The following is a 13,720-nucleotide window of genomic DNA, read 5'->3' as shown; positions in this document are numbered from 1 at the left end:
AGTGCTTTTTTTCAGCAAAACACCGTCTCCCTTTTCCTGTTATTTCCCGTCTTGCAGTTTTAGATTCAGTCGTAAAATTCTCACAGAAGCTACTCCAAAACCCCAAAATAGTCTATTTATCAGTGTGTTTTACTCAACATTGGTTCCTACAATATTTTTCTACAAATAGAGAGTAAAAATAGCTTAGATTGGTTCACTGATACAAAGCTTTCTTCTGCAGTCATCAGTGTTTTTAGTCATGTTTTTACCGTTATTTTAGGATGCATTCACACCAGCCTTTTCAATTCGAACCCAAGTTCGTTTGCTTGGAAAGTCCGCTTTGTTTGGGGAAATCTGAACACCCCAAACAATTTCTGATTCTGGTCAAAGAAGCAGACTTGGTTTGCCTACAAATGCAGGTCTCGGTCTGTTTCAATCAGACCAAATACAGGAAGTGGACTAAAAAATAAAAGCCACTTCCTGTATTTGGCGTAGTATTGCAATTTTGGGTAAATACATAGCGATGGCGCTAAGGGTCCATTGTCCCATTGTTGCAGTGTATTTCTGCAGTATACTTGCATCAGACAAAATAAAAAACCCAAAACAGATAGTTTAGTCTCCGTGTTTAGCTTGCTTGTCTTCTATTTTGCTATATACTAGTGCAGCACCACCTTTGGTGAGAACAGATATATAATTCTAATGTTTTGGCTCATTTGACCAAAGTGCAGCGTGAACGCGATCTCTCTGTCCAATAGGACTAACTCTAGCAGACTATCCTGATGTGAATGCAACCTTAGACAATGACAGGAAGGCTTATATCATATTGCAGCACCAACAACTACAGTCCTTGTAACTATTTGATCAAAATGGCCTCTACCAAGCGTGAGCTACAAAATAGGGTCTCATACAGCCTTTGTCTGTTTGGCCTTAATTTCTAAAAGTAAATAAATGATCACTGGTGGAACCACAGAGCATGATATTTTGTGATGCAGCGAAAAGGATCAGCAGAGACCTAAATTCAGGTTTGTGGGTCACCTTTCTGATCAGGCTAATCAGATGTCTTTGAACAGATGAAGGACAGGCAACAGCTACATGGTAAGCTGTTTCTATTGCTACACGTCACTCCTTATCACAGTGTGTGCGTGTTCAAACACACACACACACATGCATACCTCTTTGATTTGTATTGATTCTGTAGCAAAGTGACAGACCTTCCTCCGCTGAGGGGGTGTGAATGCATAATGATGCCCTCCAACAGTCCTAATTGATTTCTCATCTCCCCACCTGATCTTCTTCTCTTTCAGTCTCACTCTCCATTAGCATAGAAACACAGAGACAAAAAAGAAGGGGAGCAGCTTTCCAACAGAGAGGAAAACAACAGAAACAACACAAGCAGAGGGAGAATGAATACCTTCCCTCCCCTGTTTCCTGTGCAAAAAGTTCAATTTGCAAGAATAAGAAGCTAAAAGAAGAGACCAACATCTTATAATCATACCCTCCTCGCAGCATGTTTTCACTGAAGTAAACATGAAATGCTCTTTTCTGACTTCAAATGTTCAAATCCAATGATTGATGTTTAGAGAAGCAAGAAAGAGAGAAAAAAACAACAAAACAACAAAAATTCAACCAGGATGGAGCGACTACATTTCCGACTCCCAAACGCAGCCTTTTTAAGTCTGGGATTTCTCTGCAGCTGTGCTCAAACACAACCCAACTTCACCCAAAAGCAATTACACTCTGGGAAATGCTTTCCGACACAATGCACGTCCAATGAGACCTGTTTGTGGATCAGGTGCTGATTGATTAAGGAATAAAACACACAGCGGCTAAAAGAGTTTTCATTCCAATTACTGAAATATTCTCAATCTCTACCACCGAATTACCTTTCCCCAACAATTACTCACACTTCGACTGAGTGTGTGAGCTTAATTTCATGCCCTGGATACAAATTTAAACCCCACCCTTTCAAGTCCTGGAGTCTACTTCCACCACAGGGCCCCTCTGCACAGCAGGAGGCACATCCACGTGTCAACAGCCGGATAAATCACAGCTCAGGGGGGTCTGGGCTGAGCTGGTCAGGGTCATGTCCTGAGGTCAAACATGCAGCTCCCCTGCTAACCCTAAAGGTCAATCCTCCAACACTTGTGTTTAGTATGTGAACACGAGCCAGTGGAACAGAATGCCCTGCCCCCTTTCACTCCCCATCTAATACAAGGAAACTTTTCCCGTTCAGGCTGATGCGAGGCCTGAAACATGAAAGAAATGCAGTGTAATACTCACTTCCTTATGTAATGCATCGTCAATCCTGTGCACACACATATATGATTAATAAATCGAGGAAAATATGTAGTATGAGGTTGTTATTTAGAAATATATAGACTTGGCAACACCTAAGAGTTTCCCCTTGAGCTCGACAAAACTTCACCAAAAATACAGTGACAGCTAGAAATGAATAGGCCTTTTTTGGGGGGGGGGGTGCACCACACAGCCCTGTCTGGAGAATAGCAGTGTTTGATTTGAGCAGGCAAGCTGGCACGTTGCCAGAGGCTGTAATACATAATTAGCAATAATGGCTGTGCTCGGTGCGACACCAAGCCTTAGATTTAGGGCAGGGAGAAACATTAGCATCCTCACATGGGATGGAAATGGGAATATGGATTGTAGCACAGCAGCTGAAATATACATGACACGACTCAGCAAACAATGCCTACATGTTACTTGTAGTGCTGCTTATTTATTTTTATTTATTTCTTTGGCAGCTACTATTTAAAGTGTAATATTTGTACAGTTTCTCCAGTTTTCTGGACAAAGGAATGGTTTCTGTCAAAAACAAAAAAAAGAAAGAAAAAAAAGTCAAGAGAATCAATTGCATATGGCCTAAATAAAGAACAAAACACATTAGACGGGAACTCAACGGCGTCTGGAGATCTGCTTCAGACGCTGTGTATTGCAGGAGCTGGAGAACGCATGCACAGCTTATATGCTAAGAGGGAGGTAAAAATAGAATATGGCTGCAAGTCAGATTTCCACAGCATTTGTGATAAGAACTGTCAGATGCAAGGAGGGAAATCTGGTCTGAGTGTGAAGTTCTTCGTCTCAATGTTTGTATTTCTGCGATGGGAACCAAATGTTCGCTGAAAAGAAAAAAGAAAAAGTCGGGGAAAAGAGGCGGATGATGAAGAGGCTGCTATCATTTCAACGTTATTGGGCAGAACTTGACAACAAGCTGTTAAAGAAAGCAACAGGATTTAAATGAGGTGTGTTGGAAAGGCTGAATTATCCGATGGGCATTATGGGCACAAGCCCAGGGGCCAACGCCCACTTGGGGCCATATAGGACCAACACCAGCAGTTTGGGCATGAAACAAAATGTAGATAAAAGCCAAATAGTTACACAACAGTGTCTAGTAGATTGCTTTTGGTACCATTGGCTGAGAGATGTTAGAAATGTTGTTTCACAGTGTATCATTCACAATTTCACAATGTTGCGGTGGGGAAGGGGGCCCCTGGAACACTCTGGACCCTGGGGCCTGAGCACTTTTAACCTCCTGACTACCAGTAGTTCAATTTGTCCTCTGTGGAGGACCTTTGTAAACCTCGATATTTTCATCTCCCTGAATGCTACTGAACTAACACCTTTTGCTCTTTAAAGAGGACATTTAGTGCTTTTAAATGGTACCTCGTTTGTGGGGGGGGGGGCTTTGTGAACTTTCTTTCTCTCTTTAAGAAAAATGGACTCCATTGCAACAAGCACGTTTTATGGGAAGCGCAAAAGTGCATAATACTTTTCTTTGTGCTGATTTTTACTTGAAATTTTATTGTTATATTTTCATTGAATATCTTATAAACACATTAAATCATTTCTTACACAAATATAACTATATTTTACCACAATATTTAAAGTTTAAGCAATGTCCTCCGTAGTGGACCTTTGTAGTTACACATTTTTTTTCCCTGCTAGTCAGGAGGATAATCCAGCCCTGTGTTGGAGCAGGGTAACATCTAAAACATGCAGGACTTTGGCCCCTGAGGATGAAAACTTGATCTGGGCTGCTATTAGATTTAATATAACAGACATTTTATAAACTGAAACAGACAGTGAATCTATTTAAGACAAATTATATTTCCTCACGTTGACAACAGACCAGTTCTCAGGCATTTTCGCTAATTTTTTAATAAAGTTTTGTATCCAAGAATAAACATCCCGAACAAATCTTCTAAAAATCAGATGCTTATAAGTGAAAATGTAAGAAAACATCTCATATTTCCAAACTGACCATAAAACTATCCTGTCATTTCGATTCAAGTCCAGTTTCCTGGAAAATGAGCACGCACAGTTTTGCACGTATCTGAGCTGCTTTGAAGTGTCTGAGCTGAAAGTCACGGCCAGGATAAATAAGAGAAAAGGCTACAACAACACAAAGGGAGAGTAGTACACTGTGTTTTCCTGAAAGGTGTGGTGGGCTTGGATTTCTTATATCAATACGACTTTAATATAGTTTAGTTTTTATCTATGATATGGATACCTGACCAGCATTTCTTTGCTGAATCAGCAATGAAATATGTTTAACATTGGTGGCGTGACCGGTTTAGATGCAACATGTGATTCCAAGGTTGCAAACTGCAGTTTCTCAGCCTCAGAGGAAGCGCCTGGACAACGTCGTCTCCTGATATATCCATATTAAATGTCACTCTGCCATCAAACGAGTCAGAAACATATCTTTAAGGCCAGACAGTTACATAAAGCATCTTTAATTGTGTATTAATATTTAATATTTTTAATTGTACTTTTCTTCTTCTTTTTTTTACTTTAATTGAATTTCCCTTTGGCGATTAATAAAGTATTTAAAGTATTTAGTTCATTTAAGGTTAAGCAAATCCCATCATACTTTGGATCTAAGTCTCACTGATGTGGCTGATTTCTGATGTCAGTAGATATCATAACAGTTTATTTGTGTTTAACATGTACAAATATGAGCATGATTCGCAGGAGATAATGCAGACAAAGACGCTTGATGTGTTTTATCGATGCCTGCAGACTTCTTGCAGCAAAGTTAGTATCAAAGCTGGAGAGACGGCACCACACTGTCATCCCTGTATGTTGTTTACAAGTTTGGGATTTTTGTTTCGCTCAATAAAACCAACGTTTACAACCATTTTCAACATTTTACGACTGAATTTAATGGTAAGTTTTGCAAGGATGAAGCCTTCAGACTCTGCGATCTGTGAACTGTAACGCTGCTGATCCGAGCTTCGGTTCGGCTGAGGCTGCGAACATCACCGACAGCCGATTGGTCGTAAACAGACTGAAGACGGAACGGCTCAGCTGCTCACCACATACTGCGCCTCCACTCAGAGAGATCAGAGCGTGCCATTTGTTCCACTGCTGTTGAATCAACTCGGCGTGTTGCTCAATCACATCGCAGAGGCAGACAAAGTGCTTACAACCAAAGCATCTTACCTCCCCTGCTCCCCCAACGTGCACCAACACGCTCAAGCTATCGCACATGGGCGAACATAAACACACACAAACACCATCGCAGCGGGAGCTCCTCGGGGGGGTTTAGATGTGACAGGCAGCTGTCACAGTCCCACACTGATGCAGACGCTGTTTCACACACAGGAATAAACACACTCCTCACGTTGCTGCTGCTTCCTCCTCCCATTTGACGCTCCCTCCTCTTACATACACACACTTTTTTTTTTCCCTAAGATCGTTTGCATTCCCAAATGATGATTGAGGAGGTGGTTATTTCCTGGGACCATAATTCATCTGTGCTTCAATCTAATTAGGAGTAGCCTTTTACGCTCTGAACTCCCACCCATTCATCCAGCATCAACTTCTGAGGATGAGAAACTTGGAATAGCTCCAGAAGAAGTTACAGACTGATTTTTTTTTTTAATGTCAAAGCATCCTCAGGTCAGTCCTACATGGTAAATGAATCCATTAAATTTAACTGCGGGAGATTTGAAATGTCAGTTTTCTTGCCTCGGCGTATGGCGTCTTGAAAGCATCTCTTTAGGTTTCAGAATTTGGGGTAAAAGTTCCCCTCAGGCCTGCTGTGCATACAAATGGGGATGTGTAAACTCCACCCACAGGAAAAACTCAAGATCTTCCGCATTTCATTTAAAAAAAAAAAAAAAAAAAAAAAAAAAAAAACGAGCCAAAAGACTGAGAAGATAAATAAATAAAATCATGAAAAGGAACGTTTTGTTTTCTCGCTCGTTGAACATATGGTCAACTTGGAAGCAAACGGCTTCAATCAAGTGCAGGATTAGAGGATTGATAGAGATCAAGGCTAAACTAATTCTTCTCTGAACGTGTGTGTGTGTGTGTGTGTGTGTGTGTGTTCCCTAACTCTGCTTTCTTATAATGTCGCTCATGGTTTCAGTGTGTCTGCTGGAAATGAGAAGTAGCGTTTAAAAGTCAAACCCACCACAATGATGGATTCCAGTGAGTAGAAGCTCCACCACAGATTTCGTTTAACATCACATCAGTGGGCTCACATACAGCCCCCCCCCCCCACTGCTGCTAGAGGACCCCCATGTCCCAGATTTACTGCTGCCCCTTCTACCGCCTGTTGGCCATTCATTTCCTCCATTTAGTTAGACTTAAACCATCAAGAAACTATCCATTTATTTCTGCAGACATACTGATGTTTGTTCACTTGTTGCACTGAAAATAAAACACACCAATCAAAATACAGGCAAATGGATTAATATTTTCTGTACAGTCATTGCATTTTCCAAGAAAAATTGGTTCATTCAGCCTGCAAAAGTCCTGACCGTATTTACAGAAGAAAAACACCTAAAAAAGACAGAACAACTGTTGTATTGTTTTATATTTTAGTTTTATAACCTATGTTCTTTAATGTGCATTATGGCCCATATTTAAATAAATATATGTTTAAAATGACTCCATAATATTAATGTTCATATGCATGTTTGTGGACATCTTGCATGTCAGAAATGTCGTCTGTTACGCTGTCTGGGTATGTGCAATAAAACAGGAGAAATATGAGGTTTCCATCCCTTCCTGTTTTCTCCGTATGTTACAAAGCGAACAAGTTAACCTGTTTACATCCAAAAACCTGGTCATCATTTGATTTATGACATTATCAGACTATTTGAGTTATCATGTAGACAGCATCATCTGATCTGCTTTAATATGATAAATCGGATGAACGCACCTGGATTTCCCCCCTGATGTCTACATGCTACCTGCATATCTGATTATTCTTCTTCTACATCTTTATAGGGGAAACATGGAGCTGATGCAGTCACAACACGAGCAAAACTCGGAATAAAGATAAAGAGGCACGCAGAAGCGAGAAGGCGGAGTGTAAACAATGGAAAGCTTTCAAAGTAAAAGCTTATTAGCTTCCACATTAGCATGGCTAACGCTAACATTTTACTGAAAATAACAGGAAGTATGAGCTTTACATTATGTGTAAATATTCTGAAAGGAATGGTAAACTGAATACTTACGCAGCGCTTTTCTAGACATCTTGACCACCGAAAGTATCGTAACGCGACATGCCACGTTCACACAATCACACACACACACTTTCGGATGCTAAGTGCCTTATACCACACATACATTCATACCCTGAGAGGCACATTGGGGTTCAGCATCACGCCCAAAGGCACTTTGGCATGTTGTCAAGGCAGGTCTGGATTCAAACCACCGATGTCTTCTCGTCCTCCTGAGCTACAACCTCCCTCATACTGGACCAAACATGAAGTCCATGATCCAAATAATCCACCGGTGAAGTACGTGCAGTTGTGTAAAATCAAGTTACTACATGGATCTGATAACCAGTTGTCAGATTGTAATGGTACACAGATGTCACCTGATCACCTACGGCAACAAAATCATTCATTTTGCATTAAAACACATTTTCTGTCATGTTTTGTAAATATTAACAACGAAACAAAGAGCAACAATAAATAAAACAGATTGTGATCTATATATTTTAGTAATGATGAGGTCTGTAAATGTTTTACAAGCTTTTAAGTGTTGATTGAGTTTAAAGGGGTTCAGACTTTTGGAATAAAGAAAATAAGATGCTTCTGTAGATCACAGATCGAGTAGATTGATTTATTTAGCCAAAATATCACACCCTGCAGCGACTTCTGAGCTGGTCGATAACAGTTTAACATGCATCTCATTTAGATTTCTGGTGAGAGATGTGTACCTCTACGAAGATAATCAACCTAAAAGTTACACTTTGACCTTTTACATAAGCTTAATTAATTTGCTTATGAACTGTAGTCAGGCTGGTTCTTTTTGTAGTGTAGCTTTAAAGGCTTATTTCGCTCATTGGCATCGGAACAAACATGTTCAACAACGACTCAGATAAAAAGTTAAAGCATCTTCGTCTTTGTTGTGCCAACTAAACATCATGGTTACTGTCGGAACAGCAGCAGACCGACAGCTTCCTCCTCAGCCTCCTCATCTTCATTTTCCCTCCTAAATTACACGCTTGTCCTCCAGGAGTGCTGAAACTATATTTCCACTTTTATGGGTTTTTTGTTTTTTCTTCTGCAGCTCTGATAATGGTTTCATTCACAGATTGAATTGCCATTAGCAGAGATGCAGCGTCACCACAGCAGAGAGCAAATTGAAAGTCAGAGCATGTGGAATTAATCAGCACTTAACTGCAGCTCTCGTCTTCTTTCCATTTATTTGACCAAGGCTGAGGATTCGGCTGCTAAATTAAAGATCCCTTGTATAAATCGGAAACTTTTTGTTTATTTATTTCTTTTGTTAATTAGATGAGGTTCCATTGTTAGATGCTACAACACCAGAGTCTTTCTTTGATATTTCTATATGTACATACTAGTATATATATATGTAAAGGTAAATACTAACTGATTACCCTCCACTGCCATCAGTGTTAGAGGAGGTTGGGTCTCAGATCTCGATGTCTGTAATTGACCAGTGAAGAGCTCACCTCTTGCACACACTAACACACTCATGCATACAAAGATGGGATGAAATGGAGTACTTACGGGATGGGCCAACTGCGATGGAGGGACGTGAAAAGAGGGGAAAGAAAAGAAGAGAAGTGAAATGAGTGAGACGATGAGCAGGAATGAATGACCGGTGAATGACTTTTAACAACTTCTAAAGCTGCTCAACTCAGTATGAGTAAAGACAGGAGTTAGTGAACAACGAATGGATGGAAGTTAAAGGGGGTGAAACATGTGGGCCGGGGGCCAAACCTGGACCACCAGGGGGTATAACTTTGGCCGGTGGGATAAAACTACAGTAAATGTGAATCTCAAAAGTACAGGAGTTACAATGCTGAAAAGATGTAAATTACCACACAGATGTGGAAATGTGCAGGTATATACATTTAAAATACAACCCTGAAGCCATTGAAAAGTTATAAAATATGATAAAGTAATTCAATAATTTGCATGTGAATGATTTAATGAGGCAAAATGTTGAAATCTTATTTCTTTTTCTAGCTAGATTTAAATTTTTTCACAATGTTTTTTAAAAGAATTGTTGGTTAAACGTAAACATCAAGATAATTTGTTTCTTTAGGCTTAAGTGAAGACGACGTTTGGAGCTATTTATAGGTTATTGTACCAGCATTTTACTGGTTTGTCCCAGTTACGTTCAAGTCGTGCCGTATTTGGCCACATAACTGAACCGAGTTTGACACGCCTGTCCTGAAGGAACGAAGTAGTTGCCGTTATAAACTCAATGTGGGCACACAGGCAAAGATATCAGTTCTGATTCTGATTGATTTGTAGTTTTGTAGAAGAAAATGTGAGTGCATTTACGTAGTGTTGGTGTGTGTGTGTGTGTGTGTGCGTATAGCATTCCTATTATCCCTTATACTATAGCCACATAAACCAACCCCCAATCAATTTCCATTTGCCTAAAAGCTGCTGCTGGGAATGACTTCTTCATTCTGTGGCAAAATTCTATTAGTTAAATGCACAATGTGTATGTCAAGAGTGTGTGTTGTCCCTTGCAACAACAAATCCAAACTGTGTGTTTGTCGGAGCATTTGTTTAAATGTGAGCGTATTGACACATGTCAGAAGCGTCTGTAGCAGAGAGTGTGCGAGTCGGGCCTCCTGTCTGTACCGAAGAAAGCACTAAATATTCCCTTTTATCATCAGGAATGACACATTTCTCATCCGAGCTCCTCTCTTCTCGGCATCGGCTTTATTCTCATGCAATTTCAATGCTTTTTGATCTCGATTCTCTTTCCAGGGGGATGTCAAGTCCACACTTGAAAGGATCCTAAAATCCATTTTTCACTTTATCACGCTTTTAGCTTCACTTGACATCACGTTAGCAGTGGAATAATATGGGAAGTTTTCGGTGGCCACAGCGTCTCTATCGCGCTCCCTTTGTGAAAAACAGCCTCTAGTGGAAAGATTTTTGCTCCAGCACTTGTCTGCCTACAAAATTACCCAAAATAAAATAATCCAAGCGCAGACAGTTAAATGAGACAGCTGCTGGTGGGTGAAATGTGGGCTTTCTGTGATGCATCACAGCAAAAATAAAAACAAAAAACAAAAAAAAAAACATCCATCTGGGCAAATTGTTTAGTCATGTAATCAGTGTTAAAACACATTTGTAGAAGAAGTGAAAGACTTGCCAGTGTAGGGTTGCCTCCACTCAAGTTTCAAAGCATTTTGTTAAAAAAAAAGAGAAATGAATGAATAAAATTGCATCCCTCTGGTACTTTATCCCGCTTGTGACATCATTCATACGGTTTGGAAGATGAGTTTTTCATGTTTTGTATGTTTTGCAAGTTATATTCAAATTTTAACACCAACACGGTGACTCTGCAGCCAGCTGGGACAGTTAGTCACGTCTCCTGCAGCAAAACTCACAGGACTCCACTGAACCCTTTCTGATACTCACATTGGTTTGTCTGTGTGTGTGTGTGTGTGTGTGTGTGTGTGTAAGCTGAAGTAGTGTAAGCTGTGTCTTACCATGGACTTGGAGGGTACCCGATGCCTCTGCTTTACCCACGCTGTTTTCTGACACGCAGGTATAGGTGCCCTCGTCTTCTGCTCGCACCTGGCTCAGGCGCAGACTATTGTCGCTGCGGATCTCAAATCTGGAAAGTCAAGGACACGGGAAGCACAACGTGTCAAATCTGTGTTCTGAAAACTTAAAAGTGCACATGTGTAACTAATTGCTTTCATAAATATGCATTCATTCATTCATTTTCCTAACTGCTTAATCCAAATCAGGGTCGTGGGGAAGCTGGAGCCTATCCCAGCAGTCTTTGGTCGAAAGGCAGGGTACACCCTGGACAGCTCGCCAGTCCATCGCAGGGCCACACAGAGACAAATAAATTGCTCACGCTCACTCCTAGGGGGAATTTAGAGTACCCAAATAATCTAACATGCATGTCTTTGGACGGTGGGAGGAAGCCGGAGTACCCGGAGCGAACCCAGCCAAAGATCGAACCAGCGACCTTCTTGCTATGAGGCCACAGTGCTAACCAACATGCTACCGTGTGGTGTGTATGTGCAGCCACACACACACACACCATTCATAAATATGTATTTTACTGAAGTTTAATCACAATCGCATTAAACTTGAAGCGTTCTGGTAGCTCAGAGTGACTTGTTTATAAATACATAGGTGGCGGTGCACCAAACAGAAGTCTGCCATGTTGCACCGCCATCTTTAAATAGGTAGCTGAAGAGGGACAAACTTGTTAACTTTGCACATTTTAGCGTAACAAGTGTGACAGCAGCTAGCATCTGATAATGATTACAACCCCCAGCAGTAACCTCATTACCCCCAGCTTACATCTTGTAGCAAAATACAGGATAGTAGTTAAAACGTTTCCACCAGAGAAACGACTGGTTTCCTCAATCAACATAAAACTCAAAATGAGTCTTACAGACTAAGTGAGTGGTGTTCTGATAATACAGGAGTAATGGTAGGTCTTCTAACTATGGATGTTCAATATTGTTGTTATTTTTTAACCAATGTCCAATATACTCTGTGATGGACTGGAACCTGTTCAGGGCGTACCTGCCTCTCGCCTAATGATTGATGGGATAGACTCCAGTTTCCTTGTGACCTTTCATCAGATTAAGCGCTTCAAAAATGAATGAATGAGTCAGTTTTGATCAACTGCTGATTTCTGAGAGCAATTTCGACCGATGCCAATATTTTTGGAAAAGTTGTGTCAAACGGATAAATTGATCTTAAAAAGTATACATGCTATCTCTTATATTTTGTCATTTTGAGTTAGAGGAGACTCACCTGAAGAGTTCATATAAGAATAAGATTTTTTCACGATGTTGTGAAAAAGTTTTGTCATTATAAAAGTAAAAACCGATACTAGGGCTGTGACGATATTTTTTTTTGGCCCGATTCAATTCAATTCCGATTTTTTTTAGGTGCCATCACGATTTAAATTGCGATTCTCACAATTCTTTGATATTGCTGATTTTTGTAGATTAAAAACAAATAAAATGTATAAAACTTTTTTTTCCTCGTCATTTTTAAAAAATTTCAAATAGGAAAAAACAACACAGTAGCCCGACCATCGTTTTGCTGCTATAATGACCAAGAAGACAAGAAAAAAGATCAATAAGAACAATAAAAATGACAAATATTTCATAATAGAATTTTTCTTTATTTGAAAAAAAATATTGATTTTTTTTTTACAAAAAAGGAAAAAGCAAAAATCCTAATTTTCAATTTTTCAATTAGATTTTCAAACCATCAACCGATACCGATAATTTACAATTTATCAGTAGGTCGATAATATTGGACATCTCTACATGTAACACATAAAGCCTAATATGGACGTGAAAAGAATCTTTATTCTCTGCAGAAAGGAGCTTAAAGACAGCTTTTCAACCAACATGAAGGTTTTTTTTATTACCTGGTCAAAGCTGAACAAAAGCAGTATGGAACACAAAACTCAGATTTTATTGCAAAAACCCATATAGAAGCAAAAAGGAGAGAAATATAGACCAGAAATAAAAAACAGTAGAAAGTCTGCTGACAACAGAACATTTTGCCTTATTTCCCCAGAGAGATCATTAAAGTTGCATCCAATCACATCATCAGAACAAGTGTGCGAGAGCAGGAACACAGTCACACAGTGTCATGATGCAAACTCCACGATGACGAAGGCACAGGCCGGGGTTAAACTGGTGTCTGCTCTCCACTTTTGGGATTGCATTGGGAGTGCAGCGTGTGTGTGTGCAAAGACAATAAAATCTGCTTGACAAAGTGGAACTAAAACAGGCCACACATCCTCCTGCTCTTGCTCTACACACATATCGGAGACTTTATCCAGTTGGAGGCGTGTAAAGCTGATGATCTCTGTAATGTGCAGTGTTGATGAAGCCTGATAAAGGCTTCAAATATAGATATGCAAAGTAATGCAGTATATGTCATGATGACAAAGCATATATGCTGGAGCTAATCTCTGGAGTCTCAGCACAATTTAAACTCTGCACACGATGTATGGAAGCAATCTTTTAGCACAGAAGATAGTTGCTAAACCAATAAGCTGTTCGTCACGTGGACGACTAGAATCATCTTTTCTATATGAGCATTGATTTTGTTACTTTTCTTTCAGCTATGCTTACAAAAGTAATAACATACTCTCATGCAGAAAATTTGCTCTCGAGCTTGAAGCTGATGAGTTATTCACTCTAAGGCCCTGTCCACACTTCATGGAGACGCAACTAAACTTTTTAATTCTGCATCTGCATCTTTCATTCCAG

The 13,720-nt window shown here is 39.9% G+C and overlaps 1 protein-coding gene across 3 annotated transcripts in view; it reads right to left on the bottom strand.

Moving 5' to 3' along the window:
• The window catches only part of robo3 (roundabout, axon guidance receptor, homolog 3), a 128,654-nt gene that overhangs the window by 48,217 nt on the left and 66,717 nt on the right, over positions 1-13,720 (bottom strand). For all 3 annotated transcript variants that reach the window (XM_079247747.1, XM_079247748.1, XM_079247749.1), the window contains exon 6: positions 10,946-11,073. In XM_079247747.1, coding sequence (XP_079103873.1) covers positions 10,946-11,073 — 128 coding nt within the window. The remainder of the gene's footprint in view (positions 1-10,945; positions 11,074-13,720) is intronic.

The sequence above is a fragment of the Telmatherina bonti genome (assembly GCF_933228915.1).
Source record: "Telmatherina bonti genome assembly, chromosome: 10".
NCBI classification, from domain to species: Eukaryota; Metazoa; Chordata; class Actinopteri; order Atheriniformes; family Telmatherinidae; genus Telmatherina; species Telmatherina bonti.
Note: the sequence above shows the minus strand (reverse complement) of the source record. Positions and strands in the feature narration are given on the sequence as shown.